This window comes from Lytechinus pictus, chromosome 4 (assembly GCF_037042905.1).
Source record: "Lytechinus pictus isolate F3 Inbred chromosome 4, Lp3.0, whole genome shotgun sequence".
NCBI lineage: Eukaryota > Metazoa > Echinodermata > Echinoidea > Temnopleuroida > Toxopneustidae > Lytechinus > Lytechinus pictus.
In genome coordinates, this window is record NC_087248.1 from 6,209,760 (window position 1) to 6,232,037 (window position 22,278).

At 36.0% G+C, this 22,278-nt stretch overlaps 1 protein-coding gene across 41 annotated transcripts in view; it reads right to left on the reverse strand.

Annotated features, from left to right (window-relative positions):
* The window catches only part of LOC129259123 (adenylate kinase 9-like), a 42,000-nt gene extending 21,467 nt beyond the window's left edge, over nucleotides 1–20,533 (reverse strand). For 8 of the 41 annotated variants that reach the window (XM_064098220.1, XM_064098206.1, XM_064098227.1 and 5 more), the window contains exons 1-17: nucleotides 20,434–20,533; nucleotides 17,331–17,594; nucleotides 16,532–16,802; nucleotides 15,806–15,918; nucleotides 15,016–15,213; nucleotides 13,388–13,516; nucleotides 12,786–13,102; nucleotides 12,220–12,400; nucleotides 11,557–11,689; nucleotides 10,334–10,381; nucleotides 8,555–8,659; nucleotides 6,880–6,951; nucleotides 6,077–6,237; nucleotides 5,518–5,660; nucleotides 4,569–4,799; nucleotides 3,872–3,913; nucleotides 488–564 (exon numbers count right to left, since the gene is read on the reverse strand). In XM_064098220.1, coding sequence (XP_063954290.1) covers nucleotides 488–564; nucleotides 3,872–3,913; nucleotides 4,569–4,799; nucleotides 5,518–5,660; nucleotides 6,077–6,237; nucleotides 6,880–6,951; nucleotides 8,555–8,659; nucleotides 10,334–10,381; nucleotides 11,557–11,689; nucleotides 12,220–12,400; nucleotides 12,786–13,102; nucleotides 13,388–13,516; nucleotides 15,016–15,213; nucleotides 15,806–15,918; nucleotides 16,532–16,802; nucleotides 17,331–17,594; nucleotides 20,434–20,466 — 2,518 coding nt within the window. In that variant the 5' untranslated portion in view covers nucleotides 20,467–20,533. The remainder of the gene's footprint in view (nucleotides 1–487; nucleotides 565–3,871; nucleotides 3,914–4,568; nucleotides 4,800–5,517; nucleotides 5,661–6,076; nucleotides 6,238–6,879; nucleotides 6,952–8,554; nucleotides 8,660–10,333; nucleotides 10,382–11,556; nucleotides 11,690–12,219; nucleotides 12,401–12,785; nucleotides 13,103–13,387; nucleotides 13,517–15,015; nucleotides 15,214–15,805; nucleotides 15,919–16,531; nucleotides 16,803–17,330; nucleotides 17,595–20,433) is intronic. The other 33 variants (XM_064098233.1, XM_064098224.1, XM_064098216.1 and 30 more) reach the window with 15 other exon arrangements.
* Between the last annotated feature and the right edge of the window lie 1,745 nt (nucleotides 20,534–22,278).

Sequence of the window (22,278 nt, forward strand, 5' to 3'; positions counted from 1 at the left end):
CTTCAACCACAAACATCATTCCTCTCCAACTATCCATATCACTTTTAACCACTCGGACTAAGCTTTTAACCTTCAATAAAAAGTTTTTTTTATCTCAAAAGTTACTAAAACTGACTTCGTGCAAGTACATTAAAGTACATAAAAATAACATTTACAAGATAACTGGTTGCAACATAATAAACATGAACTTGTGTTTATATAAATGCTGTAATACTGATATATGCATCTGTGCTTTTCTTGATATTTTGGCTTCATGCAGGGACTTGATATATATAACTAAATATAAATATATTCACATGTAAAAATGCAGGGACTTGATATATTTAACTAAATATAAATATATTTACATGTGAAAATACAGAACTTATGTGTCTTGTGTGCTAAGAGGTGTAAAGTCTTTTTTCTATTGTATTCTGTCCTGTCTATTTGTCTGTGTGTCACTGTGTCCATCAGTCTGCCTGTCTTTTTGTCTTTTCACTCAACTTACCATCTTCATCACCACCCTCTTCTACTGCCGCTGCTGCTGCTTTAGCCGCTTCTTCCTTCTCAAGTTCCTCTTGTATCCTGTATCAATATAAATGTCACACAACAAATTACATTTGAATGATATGGAATCTAATCATGAAAGTTCATCTGTGTTGATAAAAGATAACGATTTTGTTGAACTTTGGTTCACAACACAATCATCGACCATTACGTCACTAAGGTCAAATCGCTGACAAAGGTTGCAGTTAGCAGCCGAAAATTTTGAGGTAACTCTTCGTTATTTTCTGTTTTTTGTGTTGTGAACCAAAGTTCAACAAAATCGATATGGAATCTACATTCAGCTCTCAATTTTTTTGAGGTTTTCCAAATAGGCAATACTGACGATAAGTATGTGATGCTTTATCATCCAAATAAAGCAATTTTCAATGTTTAAATAAAGGCTTAATTGTGAACATGAATAGCGAAGAACAGAAGTGCAAAAAATGAGAAACTAATAACTATTTTTTTTTAAGTTTTGAATTTTTTGTATGTATTAGGCCCGTTTCGGATACACGTGTACACGCACGGTCAAGCCAGTGCACATGAACTAAATTCCATCACCGTGTACACGGTAGCATTGCATAAAGCTTGCATGGGACTGTAAATTCAGTGAACAAGCTCACAGCCTCACATTAATTCTTAGTTCTCAGACACTGGACACATTTTAATCACTAATATGTCAATATATTTCAATTATCCTAGAGTGAGTTTACTTCCGAAATCGCCGATTTAATCCACATTCATTCTGGAGACTCAAGTTTCTGTACCACGAAATGGGTCTGCTCCGGTCTCGAAAGCGTTGCTCAATCACACTCAGAGCCAATTTGAAAATCACCAATTGCAACAGCGATCATTGCTACAGTTACGTGTTATACGCTCGTACACATGTGCTACAAGCCTACGAACAAACGCTCCTCAAATTGGCAATAAAATAATGAAAATCAATCAATAACTTCAGTTACACTTAATTCTGCAGTGATCTGTGCATATGCATGTACGGTACAGTATGCAAAATGCGCATCCAACGAACGTCGGCGCTAGCTAGGGCCCTGCACTGATTTTCTTTTGCATTCTTTATTAATTAAATGCGCTACAAAGCTAAGTAAACTTTTTAATAGCACCAATTTTTGTGGGTTGATACTTCTAACTTCTCAGGTAAGCCTTAAAACTGTGACTTAGGCTATATAAACCCCTTTTTGTGTAACATTGACATATTGATGCGGGTCCGTGTCGACATGTCGGAAACACTGAAAACATAACTCGCTCTCTGTGTTTACGACGACGTGTACATGACCGAAAAACACGCCGTGTACATGTGCATCAAAAATGGACTTTCAAAATGGGCCTAGTATTTATATGTTGAAAATTCATTAAATGCCATCTAAAAATATTTGAGATGTCTCATAATTTTCAGGTTGTTCATTTAAATTTTGATAACCCGAATAACTAAAAGAGTTGTGTAAAAGGCTACTGATTCTCATTAACTCATAGTCAAATAATTAAATGGAATGTGAAAAGGATCTATTCTTGCACTAAATCTCAGAAAACAACAACGAATAACCAGTGCAAGAAAACGTAAATGTTCATTTATATTTCAATCCAAAAAAAGGAAGAACAAAGAAATGAAAGTTTAAAAAGTAACTCAATATAAACTAGGCCAGTCCATAAACTGCAATTTGTGATTGTGTATAACATTCAAACTAATGGACTGAAAATTGTGTACACAGGACGTTCCACAGTTAAAGTGAAATCCATGTCATTTTCACCAAACTTTGCACATAGATACTTTAGAACCTGAACATTCGAAATATGCAAAAAATAACATAGGTCCATGTGCTTGATTTTTTGCTATAGAGCTTCAAAGTTCACCCAAATTGATGTTCTTACGAATTGCGCATTCAAAAGAATTTGGCATTTTTAGACCTCGCAAGATCACTTCAATGAGTTTAAACCTCTATTACTCAGTCAAAATACATGAAAAAGTCATCGAATTTCGCAAGAGAGTTAATAATTGTATCGTTAGAATGGAGAATCTATTTATAGTGCTATTTGTTTGCAATTTTACATCTAACAGCACTGTCAGTTCTTAAAAATGGCATAAAAGATAACAAAAACACAATCTCAAAAATGTGAAATTTCAATAACTGCAAAAGTACAAAAAATACAATAGTTGTAAAGGAAGGTATACCGAAGAGGTTCAAACATTAAAAATATGGGTTCATGTGCTTGTTTTCAAACTATCAGCATTTTCATTAGAGAAAATGTGCTTTTTAAAACACCAAAAATGCACCAAATGCTTTGTATCTTTATGAAGAAAAAATCAAAACCACTCTACCATTTATTCAAACTCGGGGTCATATTCGTGATTCTTGGCAGCACTGCAGAGTAAAGTATTTTGAAATTGTAGATATATTTTTTTTAATGGTCCATGGAATAATTCCAGTTTTTAGCTTTCTAAAATAACGCATCAGATCTGCAGTTAGAGTGCAGATGATGAGAAAAATCAGCTCATACCCACAGCTAATTTATCACCTGTTCATCCATTGTGACGTCAGCGCGCAGAGTGTAAAATATGCACAGATCATAATGCGCACAAACATATCTGTGGAACGTCGTTAAAAAGGTCCTTACTCTGACAACTTGAATATGTGTTCCCTTTTAAAGATCTATGTGTGAGACCTTCAAAACATGTGATTTGGAAATACTGACTGCAACAAAAATAGGCATAATTTGTGCAAAATGTCTGCTCATGAATTTCGGTGAAATGCGTTGAACTAGTGTTGAACTAAGATGACAATGAATGTGCAATATCACAAGAAATAGAACTCCAGAACTCTTTTGTTTCTTTTTTTTTTTCATGTTTGATTGTATTGGATGCTTTAAAAGAACATTGCTATATGCCTGTATTCAGAACTATGGTTTAATTTAAACTGTAGTCGTTTAGTATGTGCTTTAAGTAGGGGTAGAAATTTGGCACTTTTCATACCAAATACTATTAGAAAAAGTCTGAAGAAGAGTTCTTCAATTGTTTGGGATAGTTACCAATAAAGCATGAGAAAAGGAGCAAGAAGGCATTTCAAAGGACACATACAGATTTCAATTTTTTTGTATACAGACATTTTTGGTCACCAATAATTAAGAACAGGGCTTGATTTAAACTAGAGCTCAGAATACAGGCCACAGTGATTGCAAAATGGAACACTAAATTGAAAGAATGAATGAATAAAAGAACTGCAAAGTGAAAATGAATGGTTCAAATAGAATAAATTTGCTGGAAAACAATGTGAAAAAATAACCAATGGAAATATGAGTGCATTGCTTTATGAAAGGGCAACTGCTATATTACCTGTTGAGTCCAGTACTACCAGTAGTGTCCCTAGATGTATTACTTTGATTAGAAGAGTGAGGGAAGGAAAGAGGGATGATTTTAAGGACTGATAGACAGAAGGATTAACTTATGATGAACTTGGTTGTAAATTTGAAAGTGAGATTTAGCACAAAGTAGTCACATTATGCTTGCTGAACACTGCTGTCCACATAAATGGGAGCGGCCATGCAAACCAATACTCGTATGAAGGAACATCACAAAAGCTTACATGGGAATCACAGAAATGGCAAATGTAGGATGAATATTTTGATGATACTGTGTTGACTACTGCAGAAGCAATGGTGGCATTTTAACTATGATTTTATTGGCAATAGGTATTTTTGTGTAAGGGAACATGTCACAGAAGCATAGTGAAGAATCCAGAAAGGGCATAGAGAGCAAAAGCTTCAAAAAGGGGGGAAAGACAATAAGTTAATTATGAACTACCACGATTATATACATGTATAAACGAGCATATAATATCCCATGAACCAATTATTACCTTATGACAAGCAGGATAAAAAGCAGATAAAAGGTTTGCTTAAAGAAAATATGGAGAATATTTCTTCTCATGGTATAATATATAAGCCAATGAATATTGAAACAAGACTTGATGACAAAAGCACAGATGTAGTTAAAATAAGCATAGACTCTGAAACCAGTCACTTTCTCTTACCTTGCATCGTCTAAGACCCTTTGTTTCTCTCTCTCTTCTGCTTCTTTCCTCTCTCTCGCCTTGGTGTCCACCTCATCTCTGTTGAGTCTGTACCATCGCTTCATCAGGTAAAGACCGTTCTCACTGCTGTCCTTGAGGCAGATGACCTCATCAGGGGCCAGACCACGGTCAAGCAAGACTGTCCAGTGGTCCCGGGATTGAGGGAAGTTATCAATGATCCATCCACCAGCACTGGACAAAGGGAAGAAAAATTGACTTGTAGTAAATGCTGGGATTTTCATAGGTCTTGAAAAAGACAACTCCTGCAGCATAAAACTTGGCAAGGAAATATGAGGGGTTTCATATGAAATATACAGGGAACAGATTATAGAGGTAAGAAAGGATTGATGATTGACAGTAATTAATGAGGATCAAGAGGATTCAAATCTCAATCTGTATTTTTCATCACTATCAAAATTGTTAGGATCACTGTTAACATCACTTCACCACCATTATATCAATCAAAAGGGACTTGTTGCAGAAACAGTTCAATCATATGCAACTCATAAGATCAAACACAACTTGATTTTCAAACTATTCAGAAGCACATACTTTGGGCTTTACTTACTTTACTTTTTGGTTGAGATTAAACACGATTCTTTGTGCAATGGACACCTAGATCTCCAAACCTTTCTGAGAAATATCGATAATTTCAATGCTTGAGAGAAATGGCATTGCCATAAAAAGCGTGTCGAGAAATTATCAAGAAAAATTGATAAATCATCTGGAAGAGCTTAAAATGATAAACATTCAGATTCTTTCCAACAAAACTTAGAATGGTTTGGAGATTAGGGGAGAGTTTATGGCACCTTGACTAAGTTTCTCTGAGCCGATCAGATGAAAGGATTGCCGCAGCTTCCACAACAAATAGTGGGCAATTTCATGACATGCTCCAGTGGTATAAACTCACCCAGGTCCATTAGGATCTTTCTTTCTGAGTTCTCTATGTATCTCAACTACAGCTTCCTCTACACAGTCTGCATACTGATCAGCACCTATGGGATAGGAGAGCTTCTCAGCTTCCTTCACTGCAGCTTCTACCATTTGGATCACCTAGAAATCAATGATGAACAAGATGGTAAATTCATGAATCGATTAAAATCATCATAACAATTCAATACACTAAAATATTGCAATTAGATTATGATGTTAACATTAATATAAGGTCAAGATCAACATGTGAATAACATAATGTTTACATTTTATTGGCAAGAGGTATTTTGTCATCATTTTATGAGTTCATATTCAGGCAACTTGCTCATGACATAATATGCAAATATCAACCTTCTCTTATGAAATTTGTCGGGCACCTCACTAGAAGTTCTTCCTTTTATATTTTTTTTTGTCTTTTTTGTCTTTGATGTGGCGATATGGTCAAAAGAAGACAAAGAGAGGGTGAGAGAAGGTACAAGGAGAGGAGAGTAAAGGAGTAGGAGTAAAAGAGAGTACAGTTGTGGGGTGAGGATTACCTCTGGGTGGTTTTCATCCACATCTTCAGATATCTGTGATACAGTAGGAGCAACCCCGGTAATGGTAGACAGGTCTTCGGTGGGATGCTGTGACGCAGCAATGGTCTCTGTACCGTCTCCTTCAGTCACTCCTGTAACAGAATCCTGGGCAGTGGTCTCGCCTAGAATGAAACAGATTACAATAATTATCAATAATGATATAACATAATATTGAAAATGTCACATTTACCCAAGGGAGCCACAGCAGTTCCAAAAAAATTACGTGATGATTTAAGATTACATGATGAAAACATCCTAAGATTCTTTACATGGAGCTCCAAAGCATATATATCGAGGTCTATTGGTTTCAACTCTAGCCACTATATAAAAACAATTTTCAGAGTAAGTTTGCAGATATCACTCCGCAAACTTTTAACTAGATAACACATGCTTTTATTGATTTGTCGACAAGTTGGATAAGTGCACGTTTGACAACAGAGCCCAAAGTTTCTGAAGCAAATTGAATTCAGAAAAGGTCTCATACACTGCACAACCAATGACAATAATATTTTTTCTACTGAATTGCAATTGAATTCCCTGCCCAAGTCAGTGCAACTAGTCTGAATCAATTCAAATGAGACCCTGACAAGTTCTGGCATGGTGATCTTCCTATCAAAGATACTGAAATCAACGAGGGGCACATAAGTTTATTGCTCTACATCACAACATCCAAGCAAATCAAGTAAAGTAAAAACCTGCTATCACCGATATTTAAATGTTGGAGTGGATTACAACTTCCTTTAACAAAACATTGTTCTTTTTACCTTCTTCTTCTTTCTCCTCTGAAGCCTCAGCTTCTCCTTCAGTTTCTTCAGCCGCCTTTATTCTTGATTTCTCTGTGCAAAGAAGAAAGACTGATATTAGCCAACTTGAAATTATACTTTTATTAATCTCAAGATTCAGTAGTCTCACCATGATAAAACCATTTGATACTAGGGATAGTGAGATATACTTGGCTTAAAAAATAATAATCACCAAGTATTAGTGATGAGATGATTCAGTTCCAGTGAATGAAGTACAAACAAATGCAAGTAATAATTTTTATTCTAGTGTTCTTTGTTTCAACACAAATATCCATCATGGCAAACCAATTATAACGTTTGGCACAAATCAAATTTCTATGCAAGGAAATATTATCATCACTCAACAGTCTTACAAAATAAAATGCTGTTATGCTATGTGTTAATTCCAAGTATTATAACTAGCTAGTATCACACAGAATTGTTAGTGATGTTATGATTATAGAAGCACTTCGTCAATGAAACTTTGTTGTTAGTTAGTTAAAATGAATGAGTTTTAGACAAGGGAATAAAACTAGTCATGTACTTGTAGGTACAAAAGGGCATGGGTAAGAATAGAGTTAGGAATCAGTGATGGAGTAATTGTCACTAGAAAATCTTGGTAAAGGGTTGGGATTTTTTTTTTTTTTTTGGGGGGGGGAATAATCAAATAACCCCTCTTTTTGCTCCCAAAGCAATAGCTGGAAATAGGTAGCATTTACATCATTCCTTGTATATTGTAAACTGTAACAGCTGTTTAGATTTTTTTTTAATGTGATTTAGTGATGACCAATGCAGAATGATGTAAACAATACAAGAAGAATCATCCAGTACATTGCATAACTTCAGAGTTCTTCTTGTTGCTCACAAAATTATTCCTGCTATAACATTTTTGAATTTATGAAAACATTGATCATTATTGGAAACTTTCATACAGAACACATTTAAATTGTCATTCTTTTCTTTTAACTTTATAACTTATTTTCAACGGTTTCAGATTTCTTTGAAAGTATTTACTAAGCAGATGACTTCAATTTTCCTGTAGAAATTGGGGAAAAATGAAAATTCTCTGATTAGATTTTAAAGAAAACTGTAAAAGTTCTTTAACTATTGCCATAAAATTAATCTCCAAGGGAGTAATTTTGATGCCTCAAAGTTGGTTAAAAAGGAGCTATCGAAACCTAATTGGGGGGAAATAAAGCAGAAGCATCATATCACAATACTGTTAGTTGGTTTAGAAAATGATATACATATACTTCAAAGCAAACTGTTGTAGCTGTAAAAAAAAGGAAATTCAATGGGTAATACAGAAATGAGAGAATAATCACCACCACCAAGAAATTAAGAAGTTCAGAAACAGCAAATATGCACACGGAGATGTGAAACATTACTAGTACTGTATTGAAAACAGAATAGTTCTCTTATATCACTATACTATGACACCATGAGGTTTTCACAAACCATCCAAAGACTAAACTTTATGGACATCCTATTTAAATTTCATTTGTATGAGATGTCCGGAAACGTAGCCTACTGAAGGTAATGTATAGCTGAGCCTCGTAAAGGATGGTGAGGATATGGAAGGGCAAATCATAGAGTTTTTGTAAAGAGATAAGATTGATAGCAGGCAAGAAAGACAGATCACTCTCAAACATAATACCTCCATCTTCTTCTTCTCCTACTCCTTCCCCTGCCCCCTCCTCCTCCCCCTCCCCTTCCGCTCTGGACTCCTCTGTATCTGACGTCTTCGCTTCTTTCTCTTCTTCTGAGCGGCAATGGGGGAGGGGCATAAGGGAGGACCAAGGGGTGGGGTCAGTCCAAGGTGAATAAGTATGATGTGTGTGTGTGTGGACCATGACGAATGGGGGCGGGGTGCAACCATGATAGGAGGGGCGGTGCAATATATATATGATGTATGGGGGTGCCGATGCGTTGAACATGCAAAGCGATGGGGGGGAGGGAAAACAATAAAATGGAAAGGTTAACACAAACTCAAATTAACAGAACACCATCCCATTGTACCCACATCATTAAATATTACAAATCTCACATTTTTGCAATTAATAATACATTCTTGAAAATTTCAAGCCTGTATACAAACCCTAAGTTATATTTACAAAAATTTATATATTTTCATTTTATAATTATTCTCAAGGTGGACTGTGCATAAAAAAATACCAAAGATATAGTCATGAACTTGTAAAGCGTGTGCTCCCTTTGATTGTAGACAAATCTGAAATGTATGATTCAGTGTACATTGAAAAACAAAAAGTGCAATCTGAAATGTAATTTCAAAAGAACAAAAAAATATGAATATCTTTTGTAACCACTTCCCAGGAAACACAAACAACATGTTTATTTCTGTCCATTATAGATGAAATGAAATACTTGATAATGTGGTAAAGTATTACATACTAAGATTTTGAAATGCATAGAATAAAATTAGTTGACATAATGAAAAGGCTTATATCAACCTGCATGCCTGCATATCAAATAAATTGATAAGCACCAACTTTCAAACACAATACAATCAATTTTGAATTTACATAAATGTTTGTTAGTTTACAACTGACATGTCCACAAAATTAAGTGCATCTAGTGCATCAACTACACTGTAGACTGATGATGAAAATCTATTGTTACTGACACGTGTACAGATCATTAAACTGGACCAGTTCAGCAAAAATTACAGGTGTATGATAAAAGTAAATCAGAACAAGTAAATTCTGATTTTGTAAGATTTCACCCGTGTTTTGCAGACTTCATCAGACCTTTATCATAACTGGGACAAATCTGCAATGCACATTCATGTTAAAACACTTGTTTATATATCACTGGCAATAGTTAACCCATATAGATTTTTCTTTTTTTTTCCAGACTTTATTATTTTTTGGGGGGGGCATTCTTTTGAAAATTAAAGCAAGTATAAGAAGTCGAATCTCAATATTAAACCAGCTAATTTTAATAAGCTAATACTTTTCTTCTAAAGAATAATGGAAACAAGGAGAAAAAACGCATTAAGATTAAGAAGCTGTTTGTTATAAAATGTCATCTCTCAACATACAAAAAAATGCATTACAGACACAAACATTTCTAACCCAGACTACCACTTGCAAAGAAAAGTAAGGAATCCATCTAAAATGTGTTTTCTAAGAAAGAAATATTAAAGAAGAAGGAATTGCTACTCTTGTATCAAAAGTGGCATGTCTGATTGACACCAAGCAATCACCGAGTCAGTGTTAGTCCATGACATGGAGCACCGGGTATTTTGCAATGTGCAACACTAATACTAAAGGAATGCGGCACAATGGCGTGGTACTGTGGGCGTGGCACTATGAGTATGATTGACTGGACATTTGGGATACTGCTTGAAAGGTGCGAGGATAAAGGTGGAGGTGGGGTGGGTGCATTGCGCAGGAGATGGTGCACATATTTCTACCTTCAGGGGCATCATCGTGATCATCAGGACCATCCCCTTCCGATCCAGCTAAGAGTTTGATCGTAAGATTGTGGGATAGAACAAGAATATAGAACAGTTCCATTACACCCTGCTAAGTTTGCATACTCTAGAGCACAACAATACAGTGTACAAGCCTCCTGTGACAGAGTCCTGTGTCACAAAGCCAAGCAATTGATCATACGATTGATTTTCAAGATTGACTGTACATTATGGCCAATGCAATCAATTATTTTTAAAAAAAGTTCTATGATCAATCGCTAAGCTTTGTGTGACCAGGCTCAAATTTTCTATAGAAAAAGAGGAAGTTGCAAGGGTGGTTCATATGAATACAATTTTTCCTTATTGACATTCTAATGATATGGATATAACAAAACAACTCGTAATCCATGCTAGACGGTGAAAAGATACTTAAAGCATATATTCAGATATTCAGAAATTCCTTTTCTAGAAGTAATACCAATTTGGAATGTGCTATATTCTTCCTTGGGAGAATAGTGTGTTTTCTTTACTATAGCATAGAAATTACAAATACCTAACATTTTTATCGAGTGATTACTGATAAATGTGAGGAAGATTGTGATTTTCAAAGTGTATCTTAACATCAATCCCATATCATACAAAAAATAAGAAAGGGATTTGAAACTGTATGATGAATCAACCAAAACAAACCTGATTTATCATGAAAATTTGGAGCAAATTGTATAGATTTGAAAGTAAGACATTTGAAAAACAGCCATAGAAAGTAACTGTCAAAATGAACCCTTTGACAATGAAAAAGTATGCAAGTGAAAAGCAAAGCCATTTGAAATCACATACAATAATAAAAGAAGAAAATATATCCCCACAAAATCCCCAACCCCTCTTTCTTCGGAATAAAGATCACAGTTACAAGATTGATTAAGGAATATGAGTACACAAAATATTATTCTGGTAACTTGCCATCCAAAATTAACTTCCTTGATTTTGATTGGCTGTTGAACACCGTTACCATGGCAGTTACTTTTGAAAGGCAAAATTATCACAATAGTAGTTTCATGTAACAAAGCCCTGCTCAAGATGTCTGTACATGTATGTACTGTAACTAAAAGTACATGTTTACATGTCATACAGTGTGTATTGTGTTTGCTACATTCAAATTAAAAACCTGTACTGTGCTTAATAGGGAGATCAGTTTGAGCGAGAAAAGTTGTGTATTTACTCACTTTCTTCCTTTTCTCTGAGTTTGGCTTTGATTGTTGCTACAGCTGACTCTATGGCTTCTTGTTTAGCTAGTTCAATCTGCTTGCCTTTGTGAGACTCCATCCGTGATTTGATTAGTTCATTCACATCTAGTACCTAAAATACAGAGTGAGATTGGACAAATAACATAACAAACTGAACAATACATATTCTACCTGTCACGGTGAGGATGATAACAATAAAATTTAAATCATTCAGGGTGGTAATGACCATGAGGATTGATAACGATGACTGCCATGTTGGCGACAGAGATCATGAGGATGATCACTATGGTGGTGGTGAAGATAATGACAATTATTTACACAGCAATTGTGAAAAAGATAAAGATTATATAAATGACATGAATATGACAAATATCAACATTGTCATCATCATCATTATTATCATCATCATTATCATCATCATCATCATCATCATTATCATCACCACCACTATCACCACCATCATCAACATCTGATGTTGATGGTGGTCATCAACATCATCATGTCATCATAATCATCATCATTATAATGCAGGCCACAGAGTCATTTCCAGTGATTACAGTGGTGACGATGACAAATGCCACATTGGTCACATGATGACCTTAATTAAGGTGAAAGAAAATAAAATCCCTCAATGATACTGACCCTTGCATTGAACTTGTGAGAGAGCAGATGACACAGCGATGTCTTCCCTGAAAGAGGTGGTCCTACTACGCACAGCTTACATGGAGGTCTAGGCTGAGGACTAACTAGGTATGGACGAGGGTTCTTCAAGAAGGTCTCCATAGCATCAGGGCCTGACATTACATAGATCTTATCCAAGAATCTGTGAGTAGAGGGAGTAAAAAAATATGAAATTGTCATACAAAGACAATTTTCACCTCAATTCACTCTTAATAACTTTATATTGGATACCTCTTGTTCAGAAACACAAAGGTTTAATGGTTACCAAGAGGGTAATTTTAAATCATTTTTTTCTAATATTCTTATTTTGGGGGCAAATCCATAGAAATTTGTTTAATCATATCGCTACAGGGGATGAAACAGACCCCCATTTCACAAAACCATTCATTAGTCAAGAAGTGTTTTAAAAATCTCAGAATATGTGCAATTGAGAAAACACAGTTTTCTCTGCATACAAACTTTACATTTAACAATCCAGTGAAACATGCCTCAGGCTAATGTGAGACAAGGAATGAGAGAGATCTTACCCAACTGCGAATTCCGGCTTTCCCTGGACAACATTCCCTTTCTGGAGCTCAACAGGACACGCCCTCGCCCACTTGCTCCTCCTCCACCTGTATCTTGGGGCAACCAAATTGGTCCCGCCCAATGTCCTCATAAGTTCTTCTGTCTCAATATCGTCAGGGATGTCTTCTTCCTCAGCGTTCTGGAGGCGGATTGGTACGGCAGCCCGACGGAGGATGTAGGTATTGAGTTTGTTCATGAGTTCTCTGAAGAGGAAAGGAGCCGTTTTGTTCCCGTCCATCTCAATCAGGTATTGCTGATCATGATCTGCCATATAATCCTACAATAAAATAAGTTAAACAAACATGAGAACGCTACCTCATGCATTACCAGGGGGAATCCTCAGTTGTTTTCCACCAGTCACTGGGAGTTTTGGCCCGTTAGAAACAATACTCCCTCTTGGTGGTGGGCCAGCAGTGCAAAGCACCACCTTCCCCGCTGGTAACAGGAAAAAAAGGAAAAAAAGAAATGTCTCTTGGAAAATCTCAGTTGACAATTCACCTTTAAGGAAGTTCAACGATCATTAAGCTTGTACATCTCTACAGAAAATGAGAATAATCCATACCTCAAACATCTTGAGTAGTTTATCTTTGTAAGCATCGATACTCTCAGCGGCATGGGGCTTAAGATCTTCAGGTCTCTGAACCAATCTCTCAATAATCTCCATCGTCAATTCAATCTTCTCTTCCTCTCCCTGATAAATGAATCAAATCAAACACAAATAAGAAAATAAGCTGAATTGATGCCAACTGTAATGACAACATGATTTTCTAGATACTCACCAAAGATTGAACTAAAACCATATCAGTTTTGAACATTAGAGTAAGGTCCACCTTCTTTCTTTTCCATGCCTGAAAAGGCCCACTGAATAATTTGAAAGGGGCTTTGCATTTTATTAAGCGGAGAGGAGTTTGTATCAATTTATGCATGCAATTCATACATCCTTCCTTTTAAAAACTGACACATGTGCAGTTTGACCATACACATGTACAAACGATTTTACATAGATGATATCGCAAAGCCACAATATCACAATGACAAAAAATACAAAACACATACATTTCTACTTGTATATTTTGAGTCGAGTGAATACTGTACAAAGAGCTCACAAGTGGACTTAAATATCCTAGTGAAGCTATAATACTGAACTTCTAATAAGCACAGGGGCTTGACCGTTGATTTTGAAATAGGTACAGTTACAGGATTAAATATGTCTGCAGAGTGACACCAGTGTGTAACATAGATCTTTTGCGCACTACACAACCGTAACAATAACATGCAAAATGTCCCCCTCTCTCATATTGAAATTGTGTGGTGCTGAAGTACCATTTGGAGATGCATGAAGCGGGACAGGGGATGATTGACATATTCATATTCAATCTCCTTGACTTCAGTAAGACAAATGCAAAATATACCATATGGCCTCAACAGGAGCATGCAACTGAAACAGGAACTTGAGAATAGGACTTTGATTTTTGTATCTAGTAAGCTAAAAAAATTAGAGTTTTCAATACATGCATATACAGTGGGAGGACATTGTGACTAAAATTATTACTTTCTTTTTCTTTTTTGACGGCCTGCCAGTGCAATTTCACAGACATAGGTTAACATATTAACCTGCTACAAGCAATGTTACACTTACAGATTTCCTTCTTTTCAGTTTCTCAAGATAAAGTTTTAACTTGAAGTTGAAATGAGAGTAAATGAAAGAGTCAAAGAGTATTGCAAATTATAAAACAGGCTAGATAGTTAATATTTAAAAAAATAGTAAACACGAGTCAGGATAAACATTAACTTATCACACGATTGGAAAATGGGGAGAGAATAATGAATGTCTGGGTAATCTATTTTTATTGAGCACCAAGCTTTCACTTTTAATATAATTCAACAAAACAGAGTTGATGCATATTAAGTACACTTCTCTGATTAAAAGGGAAGATGAAAATAAGTTTTTGAAAAGATGATAATTCACTTTGTAATTATTCACTTCAGGACCATTTCTAATGAAATATAAATCTCATTCAAGCTTTATATGATATTACATAAAGTAACAAAACCTCAGAAGGATTATTCTACAAAAATCTGACCAAATATTCTGATCTCTGCTTGAATACAATTCATACTTAGCTGCATTCAAGGGACACTTTAATTGATGTAAAATTAATTAAAGTATTTATTTAAAGGGTTTCTCACCATTTCAGGGTCTAGATTCATTTCTGGTTCTTCTTCCTCCTCCTCTTCTTCATCTTCCTCCTCTTCATCTTCTCCTCCTCCTTTCTTCTGCTGTGGTTCTGGTTTCTCAGGGTTCCATACATCCTGTGCATACAGTGTGTTGTTTAGTGAATCTACTCGTTGTCCAATCCGCCTCATCTCAAGGTCTTCATCAGGTATCTGCAGCAATAAGAAGAAAAAACGCAGAGCTTCAGAGTAAATTCATGATGAGCGATGATAAAGTTGCAATATTGTGCCAATTAAACATAGAAGAACAAAATAATCTCTGTATGCACATCTGATTTTACAATGATGATCAGCATTTTTTGTTTTGTAACACTCTATAGAACATTCATTAGCCTGCATGTAATCTGAATGTGAATGGTTGGGTCAGCAAAATGTCATTGATGGACATATACACGCTATGGATGCAGCAAGATACAAAATCCTTCTAAATCAAACTTTTTGGAAAGTCAAAACTAGCAAACTATTATTGATATATGAAAAGTTAAAACAAATAACAATACATTATGCCTTTAAGTCCTCATAAACTCAATATAAATTAAATATATAGGCCTACTGTTTTACAGCACATTTTTATTGCACAAGATACAATTTATCTTACTTCATTCCTCTGCTGGCTATCCTCATTTAAGATCGAAGAATACTTTCATCCCACTAGCCTTTTCAATGATTATATATCACATATCTCTTGGAATCACAGAATTATGTCACAGAGAAAGTAATTGATATTTTAAAGATATAGACTCACCCTCAAGTTGATGATGAAATCTGGTTTAAGTTTCCAATTCTTGATAAATTCTAATTGATCTGAAGCATTCATGTACTCTTCATTTACACAGGGGAAATCATCCAAAACATAACCTGAAAAGAAAACATACAAAATAATCAGAAAACAATGATCTGAATAAGAAATCATGTTTTTCAAGGCTTTCAAATAGACCCCTAACATCATATACATAAATTGTGAATTACTAATTGAGACCACTTTATCATGATCTAGGATTTAGCACAAGTAGCAAATTAGGATTTTTTTTTTTAATCACAAGAATAAGTATTTCATTCCAACTGGGTTTGGAATATGAGGTAACATTTATAAATTTAAAGTGGACCTTCAAAGACTTAACTGTAAAAAATATGTATAAACGTCTAAAAAGAGACAATGCATCCCCCCCCCCCCAGTCTATTTAGTCACTGTGGAAAGCCATGTACCCTGAATGAAAATAAATTAATATTAAAGCAACATCAGTATACAACTAAAGTCATGAAGTAGTTTCAAACTATAACAAATATTTGTCTAACATACAATAATTCACAGCGGGCTAGAAAGCATGTCACCTTGTTAGAATTATTCCTGCAGCCCAAACAGAGAGATTGAGGAATGCTTCCATAATAATCGTAGCAACAAGAGGAGTTTAAGAGTTTGAAATATTGACACAAATAAAACATAACTTTTAAATTATTACTGTTCACCCACCATGATGTGCCACCTCTGGCGAGTTAATCTTATCCTCTATCAGCTTGACGGCAAGCTCCTCTGGGACTGCTCCACCTTTATGAAGGATCTCCTGGAGTCTTACACCCATCTCCGTCTGGAGGTTAATATGCTGGAGCATCAACTCCGTTACATTCACCATCTGACATCTCCATGCCTGGGCTAACCTCTTGGCTAAGGTGGTCTTACCAACACCAGGTTTACCCAGGATGATGAAACATGTGGGCTTAGAGTGGAGGAAACGAAGCTCAGTCTGTGGATAGAAATTGATGCCAAATTTAATACTTGTTGTGTAAAAAAATATGTGAAAATCAAACATAATACAGTTCAATAATAAATTTCCACTGTGCAAGTGATGTGAAAACAATTTTTATTTATGATCCTTTTCACCTTTATTAAAACTACATGTAGAATAATTCTCTAATTCTTTTAAATTTATACCATGATCATCTGACACAGAATCAGAAACAACTTGAGATTGATCTGCATTCAAATTTTGAAATTACAAAGTCGACTTTTTTGCCTTTACAAGCCGAGCTATTCTGTCTGTGCAAAACAGTCAAAATTTTCCATGACCAAAATAACGCAAAATGATTGCGATTTTCAAATAATTGAGGGGTTTTTTTTGGGGGGAGGGGGGTTAATCTTTCCTTAAGCTTGCACCAGGGATTTTGTTAAATTGAAGATAAAGTTAAAAGACTAACTTCAAGCCATCATGATAACTTGTTCACACTGAACACCTTTAAACATTCTTGTTATTTGTGTGTGTACAGCAACTCACCTGGTCTTCATCAAAGGGATCTTCCTCCATACGTTTGATCATATCCGAGATGTGACTTTCCTGTGCATTGCTTCCACTAACGACACTCAATGCCCTGCTCACAGCACCGCCTGCAGGGTCTAGCCTACTACCTCCTCTGTGCACCCCCTCTCCAGCTGCTGGTGTCACTGAATCCAGCAGAATATGGGTGTTTGGACGGGTCTCTAACATGTCTATTGTTACACTTGGGGTTGGGGCCCCAAACTGGGGTAAATTTGTTTCTTCCTGCAAATGCAAAAACAAATCAAATTGTAAATACATACATACAATGTACAGGTAGAAGTATAATATTCAAAACCATGTTAAGGAATTCAATGTTGCTGTAATACAACATTCTTTTTTTTTTTATCATAAAAGTTCGAATTTTTTTTTTTAAAGCTCGCACACCAATCAGATGAACCTTTTCTATCACAGCTACTTGTTCCAGCACCCCCTCCATTGTCCATGATGAACTGAAAATGGTAGCACAAACGTGATTGGCTGTGCATTTGTATACTCATGCTGTGATAGGAACATGACAAAGAACGATCGATGGAACCCGAGACTGCCTCGTTGGAATTAGCAATTTTTTTAATTTACATCACATATTTCAAGAAACTGGTAAGCTGATTGTTTTGTTAAAATGTTGATTTTCATTCATATGCTTTGTTTTCGCCGTCAAAAGGGGGGAATTAAGGAGTAATCGAAGAGGGTGCGGTAGCGCACCCTTTTCTACATAACGCTGTACTTAAGCGTCAGTCGAACCTCCACTATTATGAGCCCTATGGCTATGGCCAACATCCGTCTGTGTAGGATGACAAATAAAAAAATCAGAAAATGTAAAAAAAATCTCCTCCGAAACAGCGGATATATCAGTCTGCATTTTTGGATGCGCGAATGAAGCGCAAATGAGGAATTTTTGGTAGCCATGGCCAGGCATAGGCACTAGATGCGCTGTCACGGATGGGCACAAAATTTTTAAGTGCCCGTCGGTTCACTTGTGAATTCGTTGATGCCAATATTGCAATAAGGCAATATCAACATTTAAAGGTCAAGTCCACCACAGAAAACGGTTGATATAAATAAATAGAGAAAAATCAAACATCAATAACGCTGAAAACTTCATCAAAATCGGATGTAAAATAAGAAAATTATGACATTTTATAAAGTTTCGCTTAATTTTCACAAAACAGTTCTATGCTCAACTCAGTGATATGCAAAGGAGAGAGTCGATGATGTCACTCACTCACTATTTCTTTTGTTTTTTATTGTTTGAATTATACAATATTTCAATTTTTACGAATTTGACAATTAGGACCTCCTTGCCTGAACCACAAAATGTTAAAATAATGGAATTCCACGTGTTCAGGGAGGAATGAAACTTAGTTTCACACGACAATGAAGAGAAAATATTTCATATTTCATATGATAAAATACAAAAGAAAGTGTCATCAGTCCCCTCATTTGCATACCGAACAGGACGTGCATATAAATGTTTTGTGAAATTAAGCGAAATTTAAAAATATTATAACTTTCTTATTTATATCCGATTTTGATGAAATTTTCAGTGTTATGCTTGTTTGAATTTTCTCTTTCTATTCAATTCAGCTTTTTGTTGGAGTGGACTTGTCCTTTAAAGTCTATTACTATGCATGGCAGGGCCGAAAAGTACTCCATCTTCCCCTCTGTCATTGTACCCCTGTACAGTGGGAGTGCAAACAGAGGCATAGTATTAGTATTCAACCAGAGTTTGATACCAAATTTAGCTTCGAAATCAAACATAATCCGCTCAAAATGAGACAATGTACCGGTAAATGTACTAGGGAGACCGTAAGAATTTTTTATCTCATCAACCACTTATTTAAACTGTTTGATTTTTTCAGATCTTGATGAAAATACTGCAAAGTAGAAATCTACCAAATTTCATAGTAATCCATGAATCGGTTTTGAGTAATAATCAAATCAATTTCAAACGAAATTCAGCCAAATGCTCCCAATTGGCTCTAGTATGATGTGTTGAACACACACACAGCTGAAACACACGACCACACACAGATTGCAGATATTTTGTGTGCAGTTTTGCATTGGGCTTTCTGGAGTAGATCTAGGCCTAGTGGGGGAAGGGTATTTTGAAATCAATTCTGACACTTGATCCTAAACTAAGGAAAGGTGAAAAATTAGTAATTCCATTGGATTAGATATATTAATATCAATTGACAATACCACAAAAACCCGCTAGTTTACAAAAATATGGTATATTTATTCACAAGATAGGAAACTTTGAACTTCCTTTTTTAATGCCACATCAAAATTATAGTAGGGAGCCTAGTAACCAAATGTAAACTAAGTAGGCTATTTGAAGCATTTTATTCTCTTTAATTTGATACCAAAATCATTAAATTTGGATAACGGGATCATAATTCATATGCCAGAAATGCGTTGAACTTTGATTTTCCCTCATTACCATGACCATTTTTTGCTGTGTGAATGCGGTGAAAAGGGCGAAATTTTTTGCTCTGTGTGCAGTCACCCTAAATGTACTTTCAGTTTCAGTCTTCAGAGAATCCGATAGGCGATACGGTAAGTCGGTAGCGCGTAGCTGTAGGCGTAGCTCAGACCTCAGTCATATTCATTTCACGTTTTGCCACATTTTTTTCATATCTTTTGAAATTTGGGTTTGAATGGGACCAAATTTACTGTTTTCGAAACTTTTATTGTTGAAGTTTCGGTGTGTGGCCATAAAACGGAAAGGGGGCCGAGGGGGGAGGTGAGTGTGAGACTACACTACAGTGAGTAGCTCAGATAACTCATAGCCATAGGCCATAGCGAAGTTTGAGCTCAGCTTACGCCCGGCCCAGCGGGCCAGCGCCAGCTTACTGCCAATGAAAGCCTTCCCTTCCTCGGTCAGTTTTCTGGTCGTTTACGTTACAAAAAACTTTACATTTACAAAATAAATATTAATTCACAGCCCTAAAAAATCTACATCCTAACACACACTAATATTTTCAAATTGAACATAACCACCAATGATTCGGACATACTTTCTAACATAATACAAAAGGGACAAAAGATACGAATTTATTACCTCGTTCTCCGCCATAGTTTTCAAGATCTCCATGGAGATTTCAGCAGCGACGTCCGCGTGTGCCGTAATTGCGTGTGCTCAATACACTCACACGTTATAGTTGACGCGCGCGTACGAGTGCTGAAGATCATAGCGCCATCTTGAGTTATATACCTTATAACACTGATCTGTCCACTATAATAATAATAATAATAATAATAATGATTAGACTTATATCGCGCCAAATCCACTCTGTAGAGTGCTCAAGGCGCTTTTTAGGAAATTATAAAAGAAATTAAGAAGAATTGAACAGAAATGTTTTGAGGTAATGTTTGAAAGTTTCAGAAGTCAAGCACTGTTTGATGTTTTGAGGGAGGCTATTCCATAGCTTAGAGGATGAGTAAACAAATGATCTTTCACCCCAGGTTTTGGAAATTTTGGGGGTAACAAGAGAATTGGAAAAGGAGGAACGTAAGGATCTTGAAGGGGTATAACTTTTGATAAGTGAAATAAGGTACTGGGGAGATGAGCCATGAACGCAATAAAAAGTAAACAACAAAATCTTGAACATAATACGCTGTTTTACAGGGAGCCAATGTAAGGATCTTAAAATAGGAGTAATGTGAGTGCGCCTGGTGGATAGAGAAACGATGCGAGCGGCAGCATTTTGAAGTTTCTGAACTTTGACTAACTGATTCTGGGGTAGATTAAACAAAAGGGAGTTTCCAAAATCGAGACGGGACGAAATTAAAGCGTGAACCAATTTTTCTGTGGCCGGTCGAGACAAGTATTTCCTAATAAAACCAATATTTCGCAATTGGTAGCGAACTGATCTACAAATAAAAGAAATGTGATTCGACATTGTCATGTGAGAATCAAAAACTATACCGAGATTGCGACAAGAACTTAACAAATTTACAGTGAGGCCAGAAAATGAGATGGAGTCGATGTGGATTTTACTTAGTTGTACATGTACCAAGTTGGAGCCAAAAAGAAGAAATTCACATTTGGCTGGATTCAACTTAAGAGAGTGAGAAGTCAGCCAATTGTGAACATCAACCATGCAACATTCAAGACGATGGATGGAACCTTCTGCAGCTAGTTGATCCGAATTAAAGGAAATCATGAGTTGGATGTCGTCTGCATAAATATGGTATTTTATGTCGTGTTTCAACAGAACTTGTCGCAATCCAGATAAATAAATCGAAAAGAGAGTTGGCCCGCCCACAGAATCCTGAGGTACTCCACAAGAGAGAGGCAAAGCATCAGATTTATAACCGTTAATACAAACGATCTGAGAGTGGAATGAGAGATAAGACTCAAACCACTTGTAAGCCTCACCCTTAACACCGAGTGAACTAAGTATGTTCAAAAGGATAGTGTGATTTACCGTGTCGAAGGCGGAGGACAAGTCCTACAGCAAAAGAGCTGTGGTGTTCCCTTTATCCATGCCTTGTAGGATATAATTAGACGCGTCAAGAAGTAGTGTTTCTACACTATGATTAGACCTATAACATGACTGGAAAGGATCGAGCAAATCATTATCCGAAAGGTATTCAGACAATTGAGAGAACACAATCCTTTCAAGAATCTTGAATAAAAATGGTAAGTTTGAAACTGGGCGGTAGTTTTGGAGGGAGTTTTGGTCCAGAGAGGGTTTTTTTAACAGTGGGGTAATGAGAGCAACTTTCAGAGAGGGAGGAACGTATGCCTGTTCTATACTCATAATAATTAGATGTGAGAGAATTGGAGCAACTATTGATCGAGCATACTGACATGAAAAAAGCAATTTTACTATCTTTTTGAATTCCTGATGAATGATCAATAGGTATCATTTGCCCATAGATGTACATTACTAGTTAGTAT